Below are 27,724 nucleotides of genomic sequence, written 5' to 3'. Positions count from 1 at the left end.
GATTTGAGATATAAGCATTAAGAGCTTCATAGAACCAATACTGTGCTTATAATAAACAAGCTGCATCACAAAATTATATTTTACTCACAAACTCATGCTGCACTGTCGTTAGTGTGACTGCCCATATTTGCTCCTCGCTCTACTCGCCCCCCAGCAAGCCACGCTGGCCAAAGTGAGTTGGCTCTGCTGCCCTGGATGGCGAGCCACTTTTGCTATTATTTATCAGCTATCAGGAGACACAATCATTAATTAATTGACTTTTCTTTATTCAGGCAAAAATGTGATTTTGAGTGAGTCTGTTATGTTTTTGACTGGATGGATTATTTTTTCTTTCTATTCATTTCTATAAAAAACAATGTTATGTTTTTGACTTGGATTATTTTGTCTTTCTATTCATTTCTATAAAAAACAAAAGTTCCCTATCTACTGTCCTTCTGCGACTTCCCATAATTAGTGGCAGTAAGACCATTAGAATAAGGTTGTTTTTTTTAAAGCCGAACAAGACAATGAGAAGTCAAACAACAATGATGATAACAAAAAAGTAAATTATTTCCAAACAATACACATGGCCCCAACATTGGCGGTCTTTTCAGCAAGAACATTGGGATTCCCATGTTTTGCAGAACCATGCAGACCTTGTTTGAAACTTGGAGACAGCCTCAAATCTCCACTGCAACATTCTGACATGTTAGAACCCTGTGCTTTTCTTTGAGGGTTCTATGTTTCAAAAACACGCTTTAAACCATAATTAAGGTGATAAATTTAACATTGTTTTTGTTTATTTTTTTACCTGATGATGTGGTGAATTCTAGTAATTAATTTGCCCAATCGTATCATGAAGTGATTAAAGTGGACCCCGACTTAAACAAGTTGAAAAACTTATTCGGGTGTTACATTTAGTGGTCCATTGTACGGAATATGTACTGAACTGTGTAATCTACTAATAACATTTTCAATCAACCAATCAATGTATACTCACAGTAAATTACTGGCTTACTTTCACATTAAATATGTAAAACAACAAGCACTTAACTGTGTTACAACAAGGCACTGTAATTAGCTGTAAAATCACAGTTCTGATAAGTTTTAAGCTTTACTGTAATCAACCGTAAATCACACCCACGCAGTTGAAGTAAAATACTATAGATATTGTGAAAGTAATGAGATTATTCACCAGCAATTTGCTGTGGATTTACAATGAAAATGTTTACATTGTACTTCATAACTTGGATCAAAATGGTGTGGGTGACTGCAGCGGCGTCATCAAACCTCAGATGGCCGACTGTGAAATCAATAGATCCCTAAGAGGAGCTCCTGACCGAACAAAGTACACAAGGCTAATGCGTTGCACAGGCAGGGGGTCGTCTGTCCACTATTAGGGACACCTCTGCTCGGTTTAACAAGTGCACTACGCAGTGAAGTGTTCATCTACTTGATATTCAGCAGTCATTGCTTGGTTTTCACTTTGATTCAAAGGCTATTGTTGGTTAATGTTCTATTCACACATTCACACACTAACACTGAATTCAACCTTTAAAAGCCCTAGAAGTGTTTGTTTTATACTTTAATCCTCTTACTGTTTTCCATTACATTTTAAATTGTTACACACATTAAAAGAACAATGACAGTATGCAGTGTTGAACTCACAAAATGCTGGAGCACTCTTTCCCCCTGCAGATAGTGCTATCAATTCACTTTCAATATACTTTTCTAATTTTACAATTTAAAGCAGAGAAAAATTTTTTTGCAAATATGTGAGGGAGCAAATGCTGGACTGCCAATATAAGGAACTGATACATATTATCTTATAAGCAGAAAAAGGGAAAACAGGATATTGGAATATTTCTATGGTCTGCACATAATCAACTGACGGAACTGGCACTTGTTTGTTTTATGTGTGTAATGCATCACATTACATGTCTGGGTCATTTTGGCTGCTGTTTCTCCCACTGTTCTGGGGTGAGGGTCTTTTGTTCAAAGGCGTGGATGTCTTTCAGTTCCTCAGCTAAGCAGCTATTCACCATCCTGTTAACAGATACATTTGTTAATGTCACGTGACAACAGCACTCATGCAATGTGCAGTCATATTGGACAGCTACTGTTGTGTTTATGTAAAATAAAAGTTTAAGGTTGATATTGTGATACGCTCTTTTTTTGGCCTTTGGGTGTTATGTAATCATATACATGTAGCTGGGTTACAATCAAGTGACCTAGAGACACTTCCGGGTTTCAGGCGATGGTCTAAGGCAGTGGTCCCCAACCTTTTTGTAGCTGCGGACCGGTCAACGCTTGAAAATTAAAGAAATACAATCATGCGTGTTTACGGACTGCATCCCTGCAGACTGTATTGATCTATATTGATATATAATGTATATATTGTGTTTTTTATGTGGGGACCACTGGTCTAGGGTCTCATTAGGCTGCTGTTTATTTACATGAATCAGTGCAGATGTGGGTGTATTTTGAAAGCCTTAGGCCCCGTTTACACTAAACCGGATAAGGTTATCCAGGGTAAAACACACAAAACCTTATCCATGTCCACACACAAGAATACCACCGTTTAAGACCCCCACCCTCCTCCGTCCGCCGGCGCAACGCGACCTAGTACGCATGCGCGGAAAATGGGCACAACATAGACACCTCCAGTGTTACTTTGTGTGCAAGTTCTTAAATTTAATTTATGTGAACAATATCCAGTCTTGTATTTCATTTAACTGGAATCCAGTGTACTGTGGAGCCCTATTGTCGTGAATCACACCTGAGCCGTCATAAATTAATCAATTATTTATTAGACACGTTAACAATGTGATAAATAACATTTTACATTAATCTAGGGATGTAGCTATCTGGTCAGGACACTTCTCACTCTTTTGCCTTCACCTTTATTGGCCATTCGTTTTTTGTGACTTTATATACTCTGGACAGAGATGTTGAGTCGGCGACATACGTACATGGCGGACAATAACTGATACAGTCTGCTTTGCCAATCCAAAAGCATTCGCCGTTTTCCTCGACAGCCAGGTAATACAAAGCACATGCTATCTTTTTAATCACATCCACGGGAGCTCGCATTCTCGTTGTCTCTCCTTCGACAAATGGAAAAAGTTTTTCGCTAAGTAGCATCACAGCTGACCCGGCCGGACATTGGAACGTTCTCTTGCCGTCTGAGAAGTGTTGTATACCAAATAACTGCAATCGCTTTCTCTTAAGGTATTCATGTGTGATTTCTACAAGCGTCAGTACATGTAGAAGAAGGAGAAACACGGGCATGTCTGGATGACTCGCCTTCATATTTCCAGCAATTAGCTGTGAGCTACCGAAACCGCTTTATTATGAAGCTGGCTGTGGCGTGTTCTTTCTGACGTCAATTCTTGTGTGAGCGAGGTTTTTCTGACGTCATTTCCTCTCCGAACTCACTTTGTAAACAATCAATGAGTCCATACAAAGCTAAGTGCCGGAGATTCAAGAATTACACAGCTGAACTACCCGTGTAAAAATTTGTCCGAGGAGGGGGACCTTAATCGCTGGTTTAGTGTGGCTGAAACAAGGCTTAGACTAAATCATTTTTTGTTTAAGGGGTTAAACGACTTAGTGTAGACATGGCCTTAGAGGCATATATATATATATATATAAGCGATCATGATTTTTTTTAAATGGGATGGAGTGGATTTATACACTATTAAGAACAAATATTTTTGAAAGATTTAAACCATACATCATCGGCAAGGCGTTATTGCTCGCTACAGCCTCACTTCATTTGACACCCACACGGTTTTAGAGAAGAAACTAATGGAGGCATATCACGTCGTTACATCTAGAGTGCTCCACTAACCCATGAAAGTAACGTAATTGATTAAAATAACGAGTCCCGTGGTGCCTTAATCCTGACACAGAAAAAAAGATTTTTGCTTCAATTATTCCCATCTACCATTCATGTCTGCAGATGTTTTTATAGTGTGAAGTTCATATTTTGTCTTATTTAGCTTGAGATGTCCCTGTTTTTCAGCAATGTTTGCTAGCAATGTCAAGATTCCGTATATGCTGTTGAGAGATTTATTCATCTAGTTTATTAATACTGTTAAGGATATTGTCTTGATGCTAACAAATATCCCCAAAGACAATATTTTGTGGTCATCCCTGTCGACATTGGACTTTCTTGCAAAACAACTAGGATTTTAGTTTCCCTTATGTAAATAGACAATGGATATACAGTGGATTGAACAAACAATTACAGTATTTATATGGCAATAGTTTATTTGCACAAGCATGTCTTCAAAGTTATATTGTTTAGCAACCACAAAAGAACACAAACTATTGCGCTCTCTTGTCCATTCATTACGTTTAGTTCTGCTCTCAAACACTACTAATATAGTAGGGAATAAACTCGATTGCATCACAGAAAGTTTCTCAAACAAATCAAATGTTCTAACAAACATTTTACAAAGTGATCGCTGCAGACACAAGCATGTCCGATTGTATTTCACCAGATATTGAAAGTGATATTTCTAATGGCCACTTTCTTCGATGTACTTTTGTTTTTTCACCTGACTTTTCCCCTGACTTTATGAGGACTTTTTTCGGGACTCTATCTCTCTATTTGAACGACTGGAACACACAAGAGCAGAACAGAAATATGGCATTTTCTATTCAAATTCTACATGCCCTAATTTCAATGCTATGCTCAAGCCGGTTGACCATCATGTGAATTAAGCCGCGAAGAAGAAAAATGGATGTGATGTGATATGCAACCCAGCAATATAAAGAGGATGGATACGTTCCAAGGCACCTCTGCAAATGGTGAAAAAGCACAGATAAAAGGTTACACCCATCAAAATTGCTAAATGTCTATTTTTGATCATCCGTCCATCCATTTTCTACCGCTTATTCCCTTTTGGGGTCACGGGGGGCGCTGGCGCCTATCTCAGCTACAATCGGGCGGAAGGCGGGGTACACCCTGGACAAGTCGCCACCTCATCGCAGGGCCAACACAGATAGACAGACAACATTCACACTCACATTCACACACTAGGGCCAATTTAGTGTTGCCAATCAACCTATCCCCAGATGCAAGTCTTTGGAAGTGGGAGGAAGCCGGAGTACCTGGAGGGAACACACGCATTCACGGGGAGGACATACAAACTCCACACAGAAAGATCCAGAGCCTGGATTTGAACCCAGGACTGCAGGACCTTCGTATTGTGAGGCAGACGCACTAACCCCTCTGCCACCGTGAAGCCCCTATTTTTGATCATATAAATTGTTTATATGATTCTCTTGGTTTTGTTTTCTACACATTTTTTAAACAAAAATTTAGCAATTAAACGATTATAGAACACAATAATGCACTTAAATGGCCACTCTGGGATTCGTGTGTAGGCTATGTTGTAGTACCTGTGTCTCTGTAATAGTGGCTTGCCCTCAAATTGGGTGGAAACCACAAGCACTTTAAAGCTGGTTGCACATCTATTGGGTGATGTGTCCTCCACGTCCTGGAGAAGACAAGACAAGTGATCAGCACCAAATCTGATATGTAATAGTAATACATAAAATGTTCTCATGGCATTCCATCGATCGCATCTGGACTGTTCAGTTTGTCTTAGAAGACGTTACGTCTCATGTAGGGTTCATCAGTTCATAGACTGGTCAGATATACTTCACAAGCTGGCGGAAAAACCCCCAACTATTTATCATTCAACACAAGGAGTGTGGGGCCCAGCAAAGTATGGTTCCGCCCCATGGTAGTGATTGTAGCATGTTATGTGGGTGATTCTAGTGACTAACAATTGATTTGGGGATAGTAGTGGTCGTTTCACAGTGATTGTTTTGCCATACTATACCTTAATGCTAACAAGGGGGATTTTCATTTTATTGACTGTTGTTGGCATTGACTAAAGGGTTGCTCTTTTGCATCACAACAGTTGTTCAATAGGCTCAAACCCTTCTTGCACACCCGTCCTTGTGATGAACGATAAATAGTTGGGGTTTTGGCACGAGCATCTAGACGAGATCTAACCAATCTAAGTCTATGAGCATGAACTGACGAAGGCTACTTGAATGAGAGGGTAAACGTCTTATTTTTATGAAATATTCTGATTAATCACACTTTTAAATTTAGATCAGTCATGAATAATCACAGGTTGTTAGTCGTTGGTATAATTTAAAATAACTTGAGAAAGTAGCCTAATATTTGCCTATGGATGTTCTCGTTCATCCAGGTCATTGTCATCTCAGGGCATTCAATCTATCTATTTGCGTTGTCTGAGAGGACGTTTAGCCTCTCATTCTCTTAAGCTTCATCAGTTCATGCTCATAAGACTTATATTGGTCAGATGTAGTCTTAGGTTGATCATATTGTGTCTATCGGCTGGTGTCGAGAGATTTATTCACTTAGACTGGTCAGATTTAGTCTGGCGGCTGGTGCCAAAACCCCAAATAATAATACTCCCAAACCTGGAAAGTGTGCCTAGGCAAGAATGGTTTGCCCTATCGTAGTGACAAAAACAACTGCTAAGATGCAAACAAACAACCATAACTGTCAAAGCCAGCGACAATCGTTGAAGAGTAATTTCCCCTTGTTAGCATTGAAGTATTTTGTGGCAGAACGATCGCTGTGGATCGACTACTACCAGTCCAAAATAGTCGGAATCGTTCTATTCAGTTGTAAAAAAAAAAATTGTACTGTAGTCACCTTCTGTGACCAGAATGCTTCTAACTCCTGTTATTTGTAGGAGGCTAAATTGCAGAGTCTTTTGGGAATGGTTCAAAGGACACCTCTTCTGTTCAGGGATGCTTTTTCAACCTTGAGATAGCTTCCCTCACTCCTCTTTCGTACCATCTGGCCTGCCTTTCCAGAATGTGTACTTTTTGTTTGTATTAACAATACAATACGAAGGTCCTGAGTAGTCCTGGGTTCAATCCCAGGCTTGGGATCTTTCTGTGTGGAGTTTGCATGTTCTCCCCGTGAATGCGTGGGTTCCCTCCGGGTACTCCGGCTACCTCCCACCTCTAAAAACATGCACCTGGCAATAGATTGATTGGCAACACTAAATTGGCTCTAGTGTGTGAATGTTTTCTGTCTATCTGTGTTGGCCCTGCGATGAGGTGGCGACTTGTCCAGGGTGTCCCCCACCTTCCGCCTGATTGTAGCTGAGATAGGCACCAGCGCCCCCCGCGACCTCAAAGGGAATAAGTGGTAGAAAATGGATGGACGGATGTTTGTATTAACAATGGCAGCACTCTGGTGTCTCTGAATTCCCACCCCCTCCTTTGAAAAGACTCGCTCCCATCTTTGTGAGAACCCAATTAGGCCTTAACGATGCCATCCTGAAGCTGGCCAGTGGATCTTAAAACTCAGCCGATGAAGCTTCTGGAGGGTAGAGACCAGTGATGCAACATATACCATATCTGTGGCCTGTTTGAATAAATGTTGAAAGACCTGGCCTCTAATTGTTCAATCGAAAAACACGATTACAGTCTGATAAGGTAAAGGAATGTATGGTCAAACTATATTGCAGGATTATTCCACTTAAATGATAATGCGACATTTTTTTGTGATTAATCACAACAGTTAACTCGTTGATTTTGACAGCCCTATTCCTCAAATAAACTGAACAATCCACTGAATACCCTGAGAATACAAAGATGAATGACAACACATTGAATGACGATCACGCTAATAACAACACACAGAAACCTACCACGTGTTCTGCCGTAAGCTCTTTTTTAAGTTTGTCCCGGATATGATCGGAGGTTACGGCCATTTCTAGAACAACAAACAAGCGATGACAGGAAAAGTAAGTTGGTTATTTTAGTTTAAAATGGACCATCTCCCTGCATAAACAGCTGATTCACAATGCGTTTTGCTAGCCAAGCCAGAACCGAAAGTACACGTTTCCCCAAAGTAACTCTTCATTCTTGGTTTGATTTAAAGCATGAACCTAATTATATACGTTATATATATACAAACAAACATGTTGTACATACGGAAGATTGTATGTCCTGATAATTCTTGTATTTCCTGTACGCAAATTTATAAACCTCAGCGCAGAGCAGGTCTGACCACGCCCTGCACTCCCCGAAGCTCATTTGATTGGTCGCTGCAAAGTCCTTTCTTCTTCTTATGGCTGCTCTCGCTGACTTCTCATGCAGTGCGCTGCTTTTGCCCTCATCGGTCGCTGGGGGAAATGTATCTATTTATTTATTTATTTATTAATTTATGAATTCTGTAAACCTTTATTTATAAATTGCAAAAGTTACAATCAATTGAGAAATAATAATCAAAATAAGTACCAAAACACCACCAGGGCGTTGTAGACTCAATATCAATCAATCAATCAATGATTATTTATATAGCCCTAAATCACTAGTGTCTCAAAGGGCTGCACAAACGACAACACAAACCACGACATCCTAGGAAGAGCCCACATAGGGGAAGGAAAACTCACACCCAGTGGAACGTCGGTGACAATGCTGACTATAAGAAACCTTGGAGAGGACCGCATATGTGGGCAACCCCCCCGACCCCTCTAGGGGACCAAAGGCAATGGATGTCGAGTGGGTCTAACATGATACTGTGCAAGTTCAATCCATAGATGATCCAACACAACCGTGAGAGTCCAGTCCAAAGTGGATCCAACACAGTAGAGAGAGTCTCGTCCACAGTGGAGCCAGCAGGAAACCATCCCAAGCAGTGGCGGATCAGCAGCGCAGAGCTGTTCCAGCTGATACAAAGGCGAGCAGTCCATCCTGGGTCCCGGCTCTGGACGAGCGGTCCATCCTGGGTCCCAACTTCGGACGAGCGGTCCATCCTGGGTCCCGACTCAGGACAGCCAGCACCTCATCCATGGCCAACGGACCGGACCACCTCCAGTTGGATCAAAAGAATAAAGTAAATACAATAGAATGCTATATATATATATATATATATATATATATATATATATATATATATATATATATATATATATATATATATATATATATATACACAATGGGGCAAAAAAGTATTTAGTCAGCCACCGATTGTGCAAGTTCTCCCACTTAAAATGATGACAAAGGTCTGTAATTTTCATCATAGGTACACTTCAACTGTGAGAGACAGAATGTGAAAAAAAATCCAGGAATTCACATTGTAGGAATTTCAAAGAGTTTATTTGTAAATTATGGTGGAAAATAAGTATTTGGTCAACCATATAAAGCTGTCACTGATGGCAGGAGGTTTTGGCTCAAAATCTCACGATATATGGCCCCATTCATTCTTTCCTTAACACGGATCAATTGTCCTGTCCCCCTTACCAGAAAAACAGCCCCAAAGCATGATGTCTCCACCCCTAAGCTTCACAGTAGGTGTGGTGTTCTTGGGATGCAACTCAGTATTCTTCTTCCTCCAAACACAACGAGTTGAGTTTATACCAAAATGGATACATGGATGATACAGCAGAGGATTGGGAGAATGTCATGTGGTCAGATGAAACCGAAATAGAACTTTTTGGTATAAACTCAACTCGTCGTGTTTGGAGGAAGAAGAATACTGAGTTGCATCCCAAGAACACCACACCTACTGTGAAGCATGGGGGTGGAAACATCATGATTTGGGGCTGTTTTTCTGCTAAGGGGACAAGACGATTGATCCGTGTTAAGGAAAGAATGAATGGGGCCATGTATCGTGAGATTTTGAGCCAAAACCTCCTTCCATCAGTGAGAGCTTTGAATGGCTGACCAAATACTTATTTTCCACCATAATTTACAAATAAATTCTTTAAAATTCCTACAATGTGAATTCCTGGATTTTTTTTTCATATTCTGTCTCTCACAGTTGAAGTGTACCTATGATGAAAATTACAGCTCTCTGTCATTTTAAGTGGGAGAACTTGCACAATCGGTTGCTGACTAAATACTTTTTTGCCCCACTGTATATATATATATATATATATGTGTATATATAAATATATATACACACACACACACACACACACAAAGCACAAAGCCATAGGCTCACACAAAGTTCAGTAATTAATTTAAATTTGGAACCACCGTCGTTGTTTTCACAGCTTTTTGGTTGTTACAGGGAGAGAGTGTTTAACGTAGAGTTCTAATATTTTTTTTAAAGGCACAAAAAACAGGTTGGGTATTGAGAAACTTACATTTAAGTTCCGTTTCCTTCAGTACTCAAGGGACAAGAGAGAGACTTCAAACAAATGAGCTCCCGCCTCCCGGGAGTGCGGGGCGTGGTCATCCCTGCTCTGCGCTAAGGTTCCTAAACTGGCTGCGGGGTCGAAACAGCAAAATGTTGAACGCCTGACATTTTTTCAACGTGGGTGAAGTTCAAATCAGAAATCCTTCAACATGAACATACATGGTGGACTTAAAACGGCTGGGAGATTTGTGTATTATCATTATGTGTTCCAACGATTATTATAACTCAAAAAGAAAATATTTTGTTTCCTCATTATCATCAGGCAGTTTTACGGACTACTAAGTAAGTGTCGTTTGAACGCTTCCATAACAGCGACAGCTTTAAACGGTCGGCACTGTTATTGACGCCCCTGTGTTGATCTCACTCTGCTTGGCTTTGCCCCTAAAAGTGACAATATCCGAACAATTAAGGTGGTGCACATTTTCAAAATCGTTGCCTCGATGACGTTTTGTGCTGGTATTTAGTGTAGTTCCCCCGCCGCAGCAATGGTTGCTGAGGTGGAGAGCTTCTATGGCGTGTACATGCTCTACTGCCTCAACCCGAAGTTTAAAGGGAGAATATACATTGGCTTCACGGTGAATCCAGAGCGCAGGATCGTGCAACACAATGCTGGACGACACAAAGGAGGAGCAAAGAGGACTAGTGGGAGAGGACCATGGTATTGTGCACCTTTCTACTGTTTTATGTACGCTACTAATGATCACTGATATCGCTGATATTCTGCATGCTATCCTTTGTTTTTGTTTAGGGAGATGGTCCTCATCATACATGGTTTTCCATCCGACATAGCTGCATTGAGAGTAAGTGAATTTGTGTTAAATTACATGGAGATTAGTCATCCATCCATCCATCCATCCATCCATTTATTACCGCTTATTCCCTTTTGGGGTGGCAGGGGGCGCTAGTGCCTATCTCAGCTACAATCGGGCGGAAGGCGGTGTACACCCTGGACAAGTCGCCAACACAGATCACTGATAGACAGACAACATTCACACTCACATTCACACACTAAGGCCAATTTAGTGTTGCCAATCAACCTATCCCCAGGTGCATGTCTTTGGAAGTGGGAGGTAGCCGGAGTACCCGGACGGAACCCACGCATTCACGGGGAGAACATGCAAACTCCACACAGAAAGACCCCGAGCCTGCAGGACCTTCGTATTGTGAGGCAGACGCACTAACCCCCTCTGCCACCATAAAGCCCGGAGATTAGTCAAGCATCGTTAATTGCAACGTTAAGACTGAAGTCATTCGAATAAATGAAACTTGCTCAAAGTTACAAGCATGAAAGAACACCAGCCTACCAGCTTATGGTAGCTTATGTTACCATCCATCCATTTTTCTACCTCTTGTCCCGTTGGGGGGGGGGGGGGGGGGGGCTGGAGCCCATCCCAGCTGTATTCAGGCAGAAGGTGGGGTACACCCTGGACAAGTCGCTACCTCATCGCAGGGCCAACACAGATGGACAGACAACATTCACACCTGCATTAATTCGCGAGGGCCAATTTAGTGTTGCCAATCAACACCAGGTGCTTGTTTTTGGAGGTGGGAGGAAGCCGGAGTATCCGGAGGGGAGTCACAGGGAGGACATGCAAACTCCACACAGAAAGATTCCGAGCCCAGGATCGAACCCAGGACCTTCGTATTGTGCGGCACATGCACTATCCCCTGTGCTGCCTGCATATGTTACCATTAGTGTTTTAACAGAACACATTTTAAAATGTCTATTTTTGACATTAATAATCATTAGGGCTGTCTAAATTAATGAGTTACCTCATGCGATTAGTCACAAACAAATTATCACATTAATTACGTGAACACACTTAATCATGCAATTTTTCTTAACTGTACAAGTTCTTCTACCTTAATCGCTATATGGTGAGTGATCGGATTAATGCATACATCAGTGCAAAAATGAGTGCGGAGACTCCGACTGGTGTGCTTGCTCGCAAAGTTCACTCCCAAATACATCCTGAAAGAATTTCGCATTAAACTGTTCCCAAATTTTGTGCACATGAATGACATGGGTCTAAGTAAAATGTCATTAAAATTGCATTTGTATACAAATATTGGGGGCTTTTTAATAATAATAATACATTTTACTTTGTAAGGCGCTTTTCTGGGCACTCAAGGACTCCGTACAAAATCAACACCATAAAATCAAATTGGATAAAAACGACGACAACAACAAAGATAGATAAGATAAGATGATTAAAATCAATCCAATCCAATTCACTTTATTTATATAGCACATTTAAACAACAAGAACGTATCAAAAGTGCTGCACAGCCATGTTAAAAACAATATTAAAAACAATGTTATGCTCCACCAATGACTGAATAAAAACAAAAAATAAATAAATATAAAACCAATACAAAAACAATATAAAATAAATATGATTAAAAACAATTTTAAAGGGTAAAAGCAATTAAAACAGTAAAATAGAAATCAAAATGTATAAAAAACACAGAGGACCACACAACTCACATAGTGTTAAAAGCCAAAGAATAAAAGTGGGTCTTAAGACGAGACTTAAAACCATCCACTGTGGAAGCAGTTTGAACATGGAGGGGCAGAGTGTTCCAGAGCTTAAGGCCGACCACAGAGAAGGCCCTGTCTCCCCTGGTTTTAAGTCTGGTCTTGGACACCACGAGCTGGAGCTGGCTCTCAGACCTCAGAGCGCGCGCAGGAGTGTAAATTTGAATGAGATCCGAGATATATTGAGGTGCCAGTTCATGAAAAGATTTAAAAACAAACAGCAATGTTTTAAAATCAATTCTAAAAGGAACAGGGAGCCAGTGCAAACTCTGAAGAATTGGGGTTATATGCTGGCGTTTCCTGGCCCCTGTTAATAGTCGTGCTGCCGCGTTCCGGACTAACTGTAACCGGGAGAGAGCTTTTTTGCTAATGCCAGCATAAAGTGCATTGCAGTAGTCCAGGCCACTTGAAATAAAAGCATGCACGACTTGTCGAAAAAGGTTAAAAGATAAAAACGGTTTTACCTTTACTAAAAGACGAAGATGATAAAAACACGATTTTAAAACGCCATTGACTTGTTTGTCAAGTTTAAAATTGCTTTCTATAGTGATGCCAAGGCTGGTGACCTTGGGACGCACGTAATTTTGCAATGGTCCAAAGTCAATGAGGGCCGGACCAAAAACTGAAATTTCCGTTTTTCCCCTCATTCATTATTAAAACATTCTGGGCTAACCAAGCCTTGACGTCGCATAGACAGTTGAGAAGGGGTGTCAGGGGGCCGTGGCCTTTTGAAATTGGCATATAAATTTGGCAGTCATCTGCATAAAAGTGATAGAAGCTGAATGAATTATGAATAAGCTGTCAGGAATAAGTGTGTTTTGAGTCTTTATTTGAAGAGGGATATTGAGTCTAAGTTACGATGGTCTGGTGGTAGAGAGTTCCAAAGATGTGGGGCAGAACGGCTGAAAGCTCGGGCACCCATGGTGGACAGTTTAAATAAGGGGACAGTGAGATGGATGGATGAAGAACATCTTAGGGAACGTGAGGGTGTGGCGACATGGAGCAGGTCAGAGAGATATGATGGAGAGAGGTTATGGATGGCCTTGAAAGTGAGGAGAATTATTTTAAAGTGGATACGATGTTTGATGGGTAGCCAGTGGAGTTGCTGCAGAACAGGGCTGATGTGCTGAATTGAAGGGGTTCTGGTGATTATCCATGCTGCAGAGTTCTGGAGAAGCTGAAGTTTGTGAAGTGACTTGTGAGGGAGACCAAACAGGAGAGAGTTGCAGTAGTCCAGGCGAGAGGTGAGCAGGCTATGGACTAGTATGGCAGCAGTAGGTGTGGTAAGGAATGGGCAAAATGTTTCGTAGATGAAAGTAAGCAGATTGGGTAATGTTGTTTATGTGGGCTTGAAAGGAGAGTGTGCTGTCGAGGGTGACACCCAGACTCTTGACTTGGGAGGAGGGTGAGACAGGGAAATTACAGAGAGTAACGGACAAGCTGTTGGTTTTGGCGAGAATGTTTTTTGTACCGACAAGTAAGATTTCGGTTTTATTGCTATTGAGTTGAAGGAAATTGGATGAGAACCACTGCTTGAGTTCACTGAGGCAGTCTGTAAGGGAAGAAGGAGGAAGAGAAGCAGTTGGTTTGGTTAAAATGTAGAGCTGGGTGTCATCCGCATAACAGTGAAAATGTATTTTAAATGTACCAAAAATATTGCCGAAGGGAAGAATGTAAATGATAAAAAGCAGGGGACCAAGAACAGAGCCCTGTTTCATTTATTCAAATGACTTCAGTAATAATTTAAAGCCACTTTAAATCATGCAAACGAGTAATCCAAATTCCAAAATGTGATCAATTTTATTAATAAAATGAATCTGCTGTCTTGTCCACATTTAGATGCAGGGAGGAAAGTTAGCGCCCTTTAAGGTTGCAAACTCTTAAGTTTAGAATATGGAGTCGCTTTTGGGACAATTAGTCCATGATTGTTTAAACAGAACTGTCGCCATGGTGTTTTGTCAGTTTGAGTGGGCGTGGCAGAACCCTCACACCTCCAGGCGTCTCTCCCACATCTCCCGTCGCACCCGGAAAGAGTCCAGCCTGCAGTTCCACTGGCGCGTTGTCTCCAACATGCTGCGGGTGGAGCCGTGGAACCGGCTCCCGCTGATGTCCCGCTGGCTTAAGCCCGAGTATAGGATGGACTTTGAGGCCAGTCTGCAGCCTCCTCTGCACATCCCCGTCGTCTTCGGAGGCGTGAGAGCCAAAAAGAAAGGTCTGTTACAACCTGAAGACGAGTTGGAGACTTCTAGATGTTTTCTTTGCGACAAACCAGTCAAGGTAGGTTGCTTTACTCGTTTCCTGTCTGGATTGATATCATGAACATTTGCCAAGCGACCTCTCAATCTCCTCCTCCTCAGACATCCGAGAAGCTATGCTGCTTCCGCCCGTGTTGCGGGATGAGCAGCCACGTGATCTGCCTGGCCAAGCACTTCCTGAAGGCGGAGCCATCACACCTCCTGCCCGTGATGGGGAAGTGCCCGTCCTGCTGGCGCTCCATGCTGTGGGGCACTCTCATCCGCCTCAAACAAGGCTGCATAGGAGACCTGGAGGAGTTCACTTCATCTGCATCCCAAGTAAGGTACTTCAGCCTTGTCTTCCACACAGTCATGTCACTGAGATGAGGGGACCTTTTTCTCATTGCGGACTTTGTGTCTTCCTTAGAATCACTGGGCAGAACAACTATGAAAGAAATTAACTGAAATGACTGCTGTCCCCAATTTATGCAGAATGCATTGTACATAAATATGTATATCAAATGCCATTATATATTTTTTATACTTGTGATCATGAAATATCTTTTAAAACCATGGTTGTTGTACATAATAAAGGGGAAATTTTTATTGATTTTTTCCCGCTACATTTACAACACTTCCTTGTGGTGCTTTGCTCCAAATTTTGCATTGATGATGTTTTTTATAAAGAACATTTTGGCCGTCTATAGAAAGCGTCGTTTTGTGGGCGGTTTTAATTACTTCTCGAAATCCACTTCCAGGCCAAGCCCCCTTTGACTGCGTCTCCACCCTGTCAGCCATGTTGTAGTTATTAGCGCTTCCATATTGAATCTACTGACATATAAAGTAGGTCTATGGTGAACAGTAGTTTGAATTAGAAATAGAAACTACGGAGGATTTTAGCATGCATGCTCAATTGCACACATCAAGAAGACTGGGGTAAAATAAGAAATTTGACTACAACTGAATAAAAATGGCAAATTTGTGCAAAGCTCTTCGGGTCTACCATACATGAAGATAACCACTGACGTAAGTAAGGCAAAATACGTCACTACAGTGTGAAAGTCCGAACTACTTCTTTGGAGCAAGTTCGGAAAAAGACATGATTGTTTTACAAATATGTCTGGTCTGAATTCACATTTTCAGTACTTATGGGGATCCCAAATGCCCCAACACCAGTAACAATCGGTTAAAAACATTTTTTTAATGCATAATAGGGCCCCTTTAATTGTGTTTTAATGCACTTTAAAATGTGTTGTATTTGATGTCAACTGAGCATATGGAGCTTTAAAGTTACAATATGTATGAATTAGAGAAGAAAACTAAACAAGACAATTTCAGTATGTATGTATAAATGCCATTGAACTGATACTGAATTCAAATGCTGTACAAAAAATTGGGAATTGCGGGGAAAATTGCCTGAATGTTTTGATGCTGAATTGGTTCAGAAGTCGGGGTGGAAAAATGCTTTTTTTTTCAATGGGATTTTTTGGGCTGGAAAATTCTGAGGAATATAGAAGAAAGAAGTGTGACCCAAACACTTGTTCATTCATTTTTTTACTAGTAGTTTGTCAGGAAACATGTGGACATATGAGAAGTGTGATTTTTTATTTTTTTTTTCCAGGCCTGTATGCCCGGAATGAGCTAAAAATTTTAATGTTGGAGTTGAATGAATGGGTTAAGAAATGTGGAAGTTGAGCATAAAAAAACGAGCATAATAGGAAGCATACATGTCCTTGAGCCTTTACATAATAACAAATCATATGGATGGAGTATGGGCTTGCGATTATTCCAATGATCATAATAATTCATACATGTTTTACAGAAACAAAATAATCAAAGTATTATTCAGGTAGCGATAGTGAAATACAGAGTGAGTATTTAAGGTGTTGAAAATTGGTCATAGTAATCAGCTTATACAATAACAACAATTTTGTGAATATAAAAATATGAAACGCTGGTATATATTGTATACTGGGTGTGATCTCTGCTCTCAAAGTTTGGTGCAGGGCAGGAAGATCACAGAGGCTGAAGGCAATACCTGAAATTGCCATGTTAGGGTATGCATTTTCACATCCTTAATCTGTCATTGATGTCCATCCTCACTGCTCGGCAGGTTGGGTTTGCAAGGTTATCACCGGCTGGAGAAAGAAATTAATACATTAAAAATATTTGTTTGACAAAAATAAATCTCTAAACTTGAACAAAACCTAGTTCATGTTGTTCAAGAACGGAAAGTACAAATTAATGTTAAAGTTGAAAATGGATAATACACAGATTGAAATGTTTGGGTGTCTTTTAGAACAGAAGCTGTGCAAGAAACCTTACGTAAAATATCTGTAGCGAAATAGCAAAAAGTATTGACATTTTAGGAAAAAACAAACACATCTTGAATCATAAGACATTACACACACACTGTATTGTACATTCTTATTGCCATATATTAATTACAGCGTGGACGTCTGGGCAAACACATACAAGAGCACATTCTAAAAGTTATGCAAACTATGAAAAAAGAGCGCTGGGAATAATAAACTGTTAACAAATGGGGACACACAAATGTACTGCTTGTAAAATCACACATAACTTCTTTGATCCGATGAAATAAAAAACTGGACAAATAGTCAAGGCTCAAAATAATCTACTTCCACCAAATATTCCCAAAATGTTCAAAGATAGAGATGGGAAATATAATTTGAGGGGTAAATTGAGTTTGAAGTAGCCTTGTGTTAACGTGTATTAGTTTATGTGGTGACTCTGTGGAATCAATTTTACGAAGAAATCAACCCAGGTAATACCATTTCCATTTTCTACCGCTTGTTCCCTTCTGGGGTCGCGGGGGGCACTGGCGCCTATCTCAGCTACAATCGGGCGGATCATACAATTTAAAAATTTAAAGAACATGTTTTACGTAGTACAACAAAGAGAAGGAAACAAATGATCATAAAGCTTTTTAAACACAATGTATTTGCTAAAATGATGACAGGGTTTATTATTGTGAGTATATGTGGATGTAGTTTGTATACTGAATATTGTTATAAATCAGGTGATTACCGTATTTTTCGGAATATAGGTCGCAGTTTTTTTTATAGTTTGGCCAGGGGTGCGACTTATACTCAGGAGCGACTTATGTGTGAAATTATGAACACATTACCGTAAAATATCAAATAATATTATTTAGCTCATTCACATAAGAGACTAGACGTATAAGATTTCATGGCATTTAGCGATTAGGAGTGACAGATTGTTTGGTAAACGTATAGCATGTTCTATACGTTATAGTTATTTGAATGACTTTTACCATACTATGTTACGTTAACATACCAGGCACGTTCTCAGTTGGTTATTTTATGCATCATATAATGTACACTTATTCAGCCTGTTGTTCACTATTCTTTATTTATTTTAAATTGCCTTTCAAATGTATCTTTTTGGTGTTGGGTTTTATCAAATAAATTTCTCCCAAAAATGCGACTTATACTCCAGTGTGACTTATATATATTTTTTTCTTCACTATTATGCATTTTCGGCAGGTGCAATTTATAATCCAGAGCGACTTATACTCCGAAAAATGCGGTATGTATTGTTTTAAGATTACTATATCCGAGTATGTTCTTCCTGCTCCCTTTCCGACACTTTACTTTTTCGAATTATCTTTTAATATAAATTTTTTTATTTTTACAAATGACTACTAAATTGGAGATGGTATTTCTCTTTCTTCAAGCAGATTAACAAAGCCACTCTGGACTCACCATTTTGGGAGCCGGTGCACAGCAGTTGACCACCTTGCAGCAATAAGAGGCCAGAGTGGCTGATATGGCCATCAAAGTGACCTGGATGAGTATGCTCTCCCCAAATAGGTGGCTCCTTGTGCGCTGTAAGGAACAGAGAGGAACTCAGGTCAATAACCTGTGATCCAAACATTTTGACAAGGTCACGGCGGTGCTGACTTACCTCGAGAATATGGCAGTCATCACTGTAAGTGGTCTGGTTGCCGTGAGCGTAGTGCCAGCAGGCTGTGTAATAATACTGTTCGTAATTCATCAGTATGCAGATGATGTTAACGAAGCTGGCGAGGCAGGCCACAATCTGCATCCCTAGACAGGCCTTCAGCTGACAACGACAAAACACTTTGCAAAGTTTGTTCGAGGCAGCATACTGTACAGTGCAGCCGGAAAGTATTCACAGCACTTCACATTTTGTCATTTTACAGTCTTGTTCTAAAATACAATATATTCATTCAAGTCCTCAAAATTCTACAGACAATACCCCATAATGACAATGTAAAAATTATTCTTTTTTATTTTTCAAATGTATTAAAAACCAAAAAAATCACATGTACATAAGTATTCCCAGCCTTTGCTCAATACTGCGTTGATTGATACACCTTTGTATTCTTTGTATTCTTTTAATACAATGCCATCAGATTGGCACACCTATCTTTGGGTAATTTTGCCCATTCCTCTTTGCAGCACCTCTAAAACTCATTCAATTTGGATGTTAAGTAGATGTTTTCATCCAGGATGCCTCTTTAGAGTGCTGCATGATGCTGCCGCCACCATGCTTCACTGTAGGGATGGTATTGGCCTGGTGATGAGCTGGGCCTTGTTTCCTCCAAACATGACGCCTGGTATTCACGTCAAAGAGTTCCATCTTTGTCTCATCATCAGAGCAGAGAATTGTTTTCTTCATGGTCAGAGTCTTTTAGGTGCATTTTGGCAAATTTTATACAAAGAAAGAGCTTCTGTCTGGCTACTATACCATGCAGGCTTGATTTGCTCTTTGGCTGCAGAGATGATTGTCCTTCTGGAAGGTTCTCCTCTCTGCAAAGAGGTATGCTGTAGCTCTGACACAGTGGGTTCTCGATCACCTCCCTGACTAGATTAAGAGGAATGCAGCAATATACAGAGACATCCTGGATGAAAACCGACACTTCCCATCCAATCCGATATAGCTTGAGAGGTGCTGCAAAGAGGAATGGGTGAAACTGCCCAAAGATAGGTGTGCCAAACTTGTGGCATTGTATTCAAAATGACTTGATGCTGTAATTGCTGCCAAATTATTGAGCAAAGGCTGTGAATATACTTATGTACATATGATTATTTTATTTTATTTTTAATACATTTGCAAAATTATTATTTTATGGGTTATGAAGTACTTTAATTTGTATTTCATTGAGGGGAAATAAATATGTGTTCACATACCGACTTAAAAGACTTCATGGACATAATATCAGTTCCTTGACACAAGTGTATAATACAATGGCGTCAAACTTATTCGAAGTTGATCGGGGATAAACTTATAAAATCAGAAGATACTTATTTCCCACTGTCTGTAATACAAAAAAACAGATACATATGCAAATTACCTACTTACCAAAGGCAGGTGGAGGTTTTTTGATGCTATAGCTACACTCCCAGCTATTACCACCTGTCAGGACAAAAATTAGACATTGAATTACATTAAGTTCAGTTTCAGTTTGATTCAGTGTCAGTTGATTTCGAACATGCATACGATACAATGTAATGCATCACACAATTCCAGTTGTTTCATTACAGCACATCCGAAAAGGAGTAGGAAGAAGCAGAGTTTATTTAATCTTATAACTTTTCCTACCATAGCAATTTCCTTGTTCTCTGCAACAGAACAGTGAACAAATAAATAATATACCACAGTAAGCAAACTAACATTAAATACATAAATATTTGTCTCAATGAAAAATTGTAATTATTAGGGGTGTGGGGAAAAAATCGATTCGAATTTGAATCTCGATTCTCACGTTGTTTGATTCAGAATCGATTCAAATTTTCTAAAAAATCTATTTTTTTTAAATCAATCCAACAAAAAAATACACAGCAATACCATAACAATGCAATCCAATTCCAAAACAAAACCTGACTCAGCAACACTCAGAACTGCAATTATACAGCAATTGAGAGAAGACACAAACACGACACAGAACATACCAAAAGTAGTGAAACAAAAATGAATATTATCAACAACAATATCAATATTAGTTATAGTTATAGCAGTGATTAAAAATCCCTCATTGACATTATCATTAGACATTTATGAAAATAAAAAAAAGAACAATATTGTCACAGTGGCTTACACTTGCATCACATCTCATAAGCTTGACAACACACTGTGTCCAATATTTTCACAAAGATAAAATAAGTCATATTTCTGGTTCCTTTAATAGTTAAAACAAAATTACATTATTGCAATCAGTTGATAAAACATTGTCCTTTACAATTATAAAAGCTATTTAAAAAAAATCTACTACTCTGCTTGCCTGTCAGCAGACTTGGGTAGATCCTGCTGAAATCCTATGTATTGAATAAATATAGAGAATCCTTCTAAATCGGGAAAAAAATCGCTTTTGAATCGAGAATCATGTTGAATTGAAAAAAAAAAAATTGATTTTGAATCGAATCGTGACCCCAAGAATCAATATTGAATCGAATTGTGGGACCCCCAAAGATTCGCAGCCCTAATAATTATTGTTCCGTGTACTTTGTGAACACTTGTAGTTTGAACAGTCTCTTCAACTGAATCATATTGGTGCTTTGTTGGATTTATTTGCTTAATCCATTCCAAACATTAATTCCACATACAGATATGCTCAAGGTTTTTAAAATGTTGTACGAACATACACGTTTTAAATTACAATAAGTAACTGTAATAAAGTACTCAAGGACCAACCGTTTCTAAATGTGTTTTGCAAGCTGATTTTATTTTAATGTAACACCAGAGGTCACTTATGTATACATCCAATGAGATCATTCTCTGACTTACCAGAATGGATAAAATTATGAAAGTGACGTCTATTCCAGTTGTGCCGTGGTTTTGGCTGTGAAACACACTTGTAGAAGTAATCTGAAACACACTCATGCCAATTTGGGTTATCTGCAACCAAGATGTAACAATACAATTAATTATTTAAAGCAGTCATTTTAAAACTGGTATGCACATCTCTAGTGGTACATAGGCTTCATATAGTGGTATGCCAAAGATGTCTGTAATTATAAAGTTAAAGTACCAATGATTGTCACACTAAATTATTGTCTGCATTTATCCCATCACCCTTGATCACCCCCTGGGAGGTGAGGGGAGCAGTGGGCAGCTGCGAAACCGCGCCTGGGAATCATTTATAAATGATAAATGGGTTGTACTTCCATCCATCCATCCATCATCTTCCGCTTATCCGAGGTCGGGTCGCGGGGGCAGCAGCCTAAGCAGGGAAGCCCAGACTTCCCTATTTCCAGCCACTTCGTCTAGCTCTTCCCGGGGGATCCCGAGGCGTTCCCAGGCCAGCCGGGAGACATAGTCTTTCCAACGTGTCCTGGGTCTTCCCCGTGGTCTCCTACCAGCTGGACGTGCCCTAAACACATCCCTAGGGAGGCGTTCGGGTGGCATCCTGACCAGATGCCCGAACCACCTCATCTGGCTCCTCTCGATGTGGAGGAGCAGCGGCTTTACGTTGAGCTCCTCCCGGATGGCAGAGCTTCTCACCCTATCTCTAAGGGAGAGCCCCGCCACCCGGCGGAGGAAACTCATTTCGGCCGCTTGTACTCGTGATCTTATCCTTTCGGTCATGACCCAAAGCTCATGACCATAGGTGAGGATGGGAACGTAGATCGACCGGTAAATTGAGAGCTTTGCCTTCCGGCTCAGCTCCTTCTTCACCACAACGGATCGATACAACGTCCGCATTACTGAAGACGCCGCACCGATCCGCCTGTCGATCTCACGATCCACTCTTCCCCCACTCGTGAACAAGACTCCTAGGTACTTGAACTCCTCCACTTGGGGCAGGGTCTCCTCCCCAACCCGGAGATGGCACTCCACCCTTTTCCGGGCGAGAACCATGGACTCGGACTTGGAGGTGCTGATTCTCATTCCGGTCGCTTCACACTCGGCTGCGAACCGATCCAGTGAGAGCTGAAGATCCCGGCCAGATGAAGCCATCAGGACTACATCATCTGCAAAAAGCAGAGACCTAATCCCGTGGCCACCAAACCGGAACCCCTCAACGCCTTGACTGCGCCTAGAAATTCTGTCCATAAAAGTTATGAACAGAATCGGTGACAAAGGACAGCCTTGGCGGAGTCCAACCTTCACTGGAAACGTGTCCGACTTACTGCCAGCAATGCGGACCAAGCTCTGACACTGATCATACAGGGAGCGGACTGCCACAATAAGACATTCCGATACCCCATACTCTCTGAGCACTCCCCACAGGACTTCCCGAGGGACACGGTCGAATGCCTTCTCCAAGTCCACAAAGCACATGTAGACTGGTTGGGCAAACTCCCATGCACCCTCAAGAACCCTGCCGAGAGTATAGAGCTGGTCCACAGTTCCACGACCAGGACGAAAACCACACTGTTCCTCCTGAATCCGAGGTTCGACTATCCGGCGAAGCCTCCTCTCCAGTACACCTGAATAAACCTTACCGGGAAGGCTGAGGAGTGTGATCCCACGATAGTTGGAACACACCCTCCGGTCCCCCTTCTTAAAGAGAGGGACCACCACCCCGGTCTGCCAATCCAGAGGTACCGCCCCCGATGTCCACGCGATGCTGTAGAGTCTTGTCAACCAAGACAGCCCCACAGCATCCAGAGCCTTAAGGAACTCCGGGCGGATCTCATCCACCCCCGGGGCCTTGCCGCCGAGGAGCTTTTTAACTACCTCAGCGACCTCAGCCCCAGAAATAGGAGAGTCCACTACAGATTCCCCAGGCACCGCTTCCTCAAAGAAAGACGTGTTGGTGGGATTGAGGAGGTCTTCGAAGTATTCCCTCCACCGATCCACAACATCCGCAGTCGAAGTCAGCAGAACACCATCCGCACCATACACGGTGTTGATAGTGCACTGCTTCCCCTTCCTGAGGCGCCGTATGGTGGTCCAGAATCGCTTCGAAGCCGTCCGGAAGTCGTTTTCCATGGCTTCCCCGAACTCTTCCCATGTCCGAGTTTTTGCCTCCGCGACCGCTAAAGCTGCACACCGCTTGGCCCGTCGGTACCTGTCCACTGCCACCGGAGTCCTATGAGCCAAAAGAACCCGATAGGACTCCTTCTTCAGCTTGACGGCATCCCTCACTGCTGGTGTCCACCAACGGGTTCTGGGATTACCGCCACGACAGGCACCAACAACCTTGCGGCCACAGCTCCAATCAGCCGCCTCGACAATAGAGGTGCGGAACATGGTCCACTCGGACTCAATGTCCCGCACCTCCCTCGTGACATGTTCAAAGTTCTCCCGGAGGTGTGAATTGAAACTCTCTCTGACAGGAGACTCTGCCAGACGTTCCCAGCAGACCCTCACAATGCGTTTGGGCCTGCCAGGTCTGTCCGGCATCCTCCCCCACCATCGCAGCCAACTCACCACCAGGTGGTGATCGGTAGAAAGCTCCGCCCCTCTCTTCACCCGAGTGTCCAAAACATAAGGCCGCAAATCCGATGACACAACTACAAAGTCGATCATGGAACTGCGGCCTAGGGTGTCCTGGTGCCAAGTGCACATATGGACACCCTTATGTTTGAACATGGTGTTTGTTATCGACAAACTGTGACGAGCACAAAAGTCCAATAACAAAACACCACTCGGGTTTAGATCCGGGCGACCATTCTTCCCAATCACGCCTCTCCAGGTTTCACTGTCGTTGCCAACATGAGCGTTGAAGTCTCCCAGTAGGACAAGGGAATCACCCGGAGGAGCGCTTTCCAGTACTCCCTCGAGTGTACCCAAAAAGGGTGGGTATTCTGAACTGCTGTTTGGTGCGTAAGCACAAACAACAGTCAGGACCCGTCCCCCCACCCGAAGGCGAAGGGAAGCTACCCTCTCGTCCACTGGGTTGAACTCAAACGTACAGGCTTTGAGCCGGGGGGCAACCAGAATTGCCACCCCAGCCCGTCGCCTCTCACTGCCGGCAACGCCAGAGTGGAAGAGGGTCCAGTCCCTCTCGAGAGAACTGGTTCCAGAGCCCTTGCTGTGCGTCGAGGTGAGTCCGACTATATCCAGCCGGAACTTCTCTACCTCTCGCACTAGCTCAGGCTCCTTCCCCCCCAGTGACGTGACGTTCCACGTCCCAAGAGCTAGCTTCTGTAGCCGAGGATCGGACCGCCAAGTGCCCTGCCTTCGGCTGCCGCCCAGCTCACAATGCACCCGACCTCTATGGCCCCTCCTATGAGTGGTGAGCCCATTGGAGGGATGACCCACGTTGCCTCTTCGGGCTGTGCCCGGCCGGGCCCCATGGGAACAGGCCCGACCACCAGGCGCTCGCCATCGTGCCCCAACTCCGGGCCTGGCTCCAGAGCGGGGCCCCGGTGACCCACGTCCGGGCGAGGGAAATCTGGGTTCATTTCGTTGTACTTGTACAGCGCTTTTCTACCTTCTAGGTACTCAAAGCGCTTTGACACTACTTCCACATTTACCCGGGCGGTTTAGCTCGGTTGGTAGAGTGGCCGTGCCAGCAACTTGAGGGTTGCAGGTTCGATTCCCGCTTCTGCCAACCTAGTCACTGCCGTTGTGTCCTTGCTCCGAGTGCCACCCACACTGGTTTGAATGTAACTTAGATATTGGGTTTAGCTATGTAAAGCGCTTTGAGTCACTAGAGAAAAAGGGCTATATAAATATAATTCACTTCACTTCAGTACCCATTCACACACTGATGGAGGGAGCTGCCATGCAAGGCGCTAACCAGCACCCATCAGGAGCAAGGTGAAATGTCTTGCTCAGGACACAACGGACGTGACGAGGTTGGTACTAGGTGGGGATTAAACCAGGGACCCCCAATTCCAACCCTTAATGCTGATTGCCAAGGAGGGAGGTAATGGGTCCCATTTTTATAGTCTTTAGTATGACTCAGCCGGGATTTGAACTCACGACCTACCGAATCTCAGCGCGGACACTCTACCGACTAGTGATGTACTGAATTGAAGGGGTTCTGGCCTCCATATACATTATGTAATGTATATGGAGTATCATTGTTGTTTGTTAATGGTATAGTGGACAAAAATAGTACTTATACTTGTGAAATAAAACATCTGCCTTGTTGTTAATGAATACTTAGGCCTACTATGTTAATGCATTTTAATGTTGTTTATTATGGTGGTACTCGGCGAACAAAGTTTGAGAACCACTGTATTAAAGCAAAACCAAAGCATGCATTTTGCACATGCACAGACCCCGAGTGCTTTTGGTTCAGCCTCCAGGTACTTCTGCTTCCTGTTGGCGTCTCTCTGAAAGCTGACTGTCACCAGTGGGTTCTGGTTGGACTCCAGTACGTGCACTTCATCTAAAACAGTCCAAAAAATACCTCCGTTACGCCATGTTTGCATCATTTGAAAGCTGCAAAAAAAAGTGTTGCAATCCCTTTTCCAGCGGAAGTTAGCAGAACATCTGGAGTTCATCAATTAAGGGTAAACATCCGTTTTGCGACTTGTAAAGTTTGTGAAATGCGACAAAGAGAAAGTGTAATTTTTGTTACCGGCCATTGTAACGACGGTCCAAAATCCTGAAGCTTATAGTTGAAGTCGAAGATGGGATGTTTACCACGGACAACGAGAGACTCGCCCTTCTGCGTCAACGCTGAGCAACACTGACCCCTGCTTGCTGCCTGACACTGCACGGAGAATGTTACCGCTAGAGGGCGCCAGACAACTGGGAAGTAAACAATATATGGGGAAACGCCATGGGTAAAATCATTCACCAGATATATCCATCCATCCATTTCCTACCGCTTTTCCCTTTGGGGTGGCAGGGGGGTTCTGGAGCCTATCCTAGCTGCATTCGGGCGGAAGGCGGAGTACACCCTGGACAAGTCGCTACCTAATCGCAGGGCCAACACAGATAGACAGACCACATTCACACTCACATTCACACACTAGGCCAGAGTTTTTTTTTAACCTTTTTTGAGCCACGGCACATTTTTTTCCATTGAAAAAATGTGGCGGCACACCACCAGCAGAAAACATTAAAAAATAAAACTCAGTAAAAAGTTGTTCTGGCAATTGTTGGATATGATATGCATCACCATAGCTCTTGTCTCAAAGTAGGTGTACTGTCAAAGGTAAAGTTAAAAGGACCATTGATAGTCATCCCCTTGTTCCACCCCCTGGTAGGTCAGGGGAGCATTAAACAGCAGCATTGGCCACGCTCAGGAATCATTTTGGTGATTTGATCCACAATTCCAAACTCTTGATGTTGAGTGCCAAGCAGGGAGGTAATGGGTCCCATTTTTATAGTCTTTGGTATGACTTAGCTGGGGTTTGAAGTCACGACCTACCAATTTCAGGGCGGACGCTCTAACGACAAGGCCACTGAGCACATAATAATAATCAATCAATCAATCAATGTTTACTTATATAGCCCTAAATGATAATGGTTGGATTTATATCGCGCTTTTCTATTGTTAGATACTCAAAGCGCTCACAGAGAAGTGGGAACCCATCATTCATTCACACCTGGTGGTGGTAAGCTACATCTGTAGCCACAGCTGCCCTGGGGTAGACTGACGGAAGCGTGGCTGCCAGTTTGCGCCTACAGCCCCTCCGACCACCACCAATCATTCATTCATCATTCACCGGCGTGAGCGGCACCGGGGGCAAAGGACACAACGGCAGCGATTTGGATGTCAATAGGTGGGAAGCGAACCTGCAACCCTCAAGTTTCCGGCACGGCCGCTCTACCCACTACGCCATGCCGCCCTCACAACGTGTCACATCATACCATAACTTATTTAGAGTTTTTGTGG

The 27,724-nt window shown here is 42.3% G+C and overlaps 3 protein-coding genes across 5 annotated transcripts; 1 reads left to right on the top strand and 2 right to left on the bottom strand.

Moving 5' to 3' along the window:
- Positions 1–1,549: 1,549 nt before the first annotated feature.
- On the bottom strand, positions 1,550–8,121 carry zgc:112271 (uncharacterized protein LOC553698 homolog). The gene is made up of 4 exons (XM_061912398.1): positions 7,984–8,121; positions 7,698–7,762; positions 5,392–5,489; positions 1,550–2,025 (listed from the first exon to the last, which is right to left on the bottom strand). Exons 2-4 carry the CDS (start codon positions 7,758–7,760, stop codon positions 1,926–1,928), a joined length of 261 nt encoding a protein of 86 aa, XP_061768382.1. The 5' UTR covers positions 7,761–7,762; positions 7,984–8,121; the 3' UTR covers positions 1,550–1,925.
- A 2,127-nt stretch (positions 8,122–10,248) lies between these two features.
- slx1b (SLX1 homolog B, structure-specific endonuclease subunit) lies at positions 10,249–18,444 on the top strand. Of its 2 annotated transcripts, none has more exons than XM_061912395.1 (5): positions 10,249–10,853; positions 10,944–10,995; positions 14,696–15,010; positions 15,091–15,306; positions 15,395–18,444. In XM_061912395.1, exons 1-5 carry the CDS (start codon positions 10,681–10,683, stop codon positions 15,416–15,418), a joined length of 780 nt encoding a protein of 259 aa, XP_061768379.1. In that variant the 5' UTR covers positions 10,249–10,680; the 3' UTR covers positions 15,419–18,444. The 2 variants fall into 2 exon arrangements, with proteins under 2 accessions (XP_061768379.1, XP_061768378.1); XM_061912394.1 differs by having other exon boundaries at positions 10,252–10,853; positions 15,091–15,311.
- On the bottom strand, positions 16,504–26,616 carry LOC133560176 (membrane-spanning 4-domains subfamily A member 4A-like). Of its 2 annotated transcripts, none has more exons than XM_061912396.1 (7): positions 26,459–26,616; positions 26,157–26,266; positions 21,763–21,873; positions 20,341–20,394; positions 18,919–19,077; positions 18,717–18,839; positions 16,504–17,105 (listed from the first exon to the last, which is right to left on the bottom strand). In XM_061912396.1, the coding sequence occupies exons 1-7, from the start codon at positions 26,463–26,465 to the stop codon at positions 17,067–17,069; spliced, it is 603 nt and encodes a 200-aa protein (XP_061768380.1). In that variant the 5' UTR covers positions 26,466–26,616; the 3' UTR covers positions 16,504–17,066. The 2 variants fall into 2 exon arrangements, with proteins under 2 accessions (XP_061768380.1, XP_061768381.1); XM_061912397.1 differs by having other exon boundaries at positions 21,763–21,843.
- Between the last annotated feature and the right edge of the window lie 1,108 nt (positions 26,617–27,724).

Source organism: Nerophis ophidion, linkage group LG10, assembly GCF_033978795.1.
Source record: "Nerophis ophidion isolate RoL-2023_Sa linkage group LG10, RoL_Noph_v1.0, whole genome shotgun sequence".
Classification (NCBI taxonomy): domain Eukaryota; kingdom Metazoa; phylum Chordata; class Actinopteri; order Syngnathiformes; family Syngnathidae; genus Nerophis; species Nerophis ophidion.
This window is presented reverse-complemented; position numbering and strand designations above follow the sequence as displayed.

Coding starts and splice junctions, on each gene's coding strand:
- zgc:112271 (XM_061912398.1), bottom strand. CDS start 7,760: ATGGCCGTAACCTCCGATCATATCCGGGACAAACTTAAAAAAGAGCTT. Junction 5,490..7,697: donor AGCTTACGGCAGAACACGTG/GTAGGTTTCTGT, acceptor TGTCTTCTCCAG/GACGTGGAGGACACATCACC. Junction 2,026..5,391: donor CCACTATTACAGAGACACAG/GTACTACAACAT, acceptor ATCTGTTAACAG/GATGGTGAATAGCTGCTTAG.
- slx1b (XM_061912394.1), top strand. CDS start 10,681: ATGGTTGCTGAGGTGGAGAGCTTCTATGGCGTGTACATGCTCTACTGC. Junction 10,854..10,943: donor ACTAGTGGGAGAGGACCATG/GTATTGTGCACC, acceptor GTTTTTGTTTAG/GGAGATGGTCCTCATCATAC. Junction 15,312..15,394: donor TCATCTGCATCCCAAGTAAG/GTACTTCAGCCT, acceptor TGTCTTCCTTAG/AATCACTGGGCAGAACAACT.
- LOC133560176 (XM_061912396.1), bottom strand. Junction 21,874..26,156: donor CTGAACCAAAAGCACTCGGG/GTCTGTGCATGT, acceptor TCTTGGTTGCAG/ATAACCCAAATTGGCATGAG. Junction 19,078..20,340: donor AAAACCTCCACCTGCCTTTG/GTAAGTAGGTAA, acceptor TGTCGTTGTCAG/CTGAAGGCCTGTCTAGGGAT.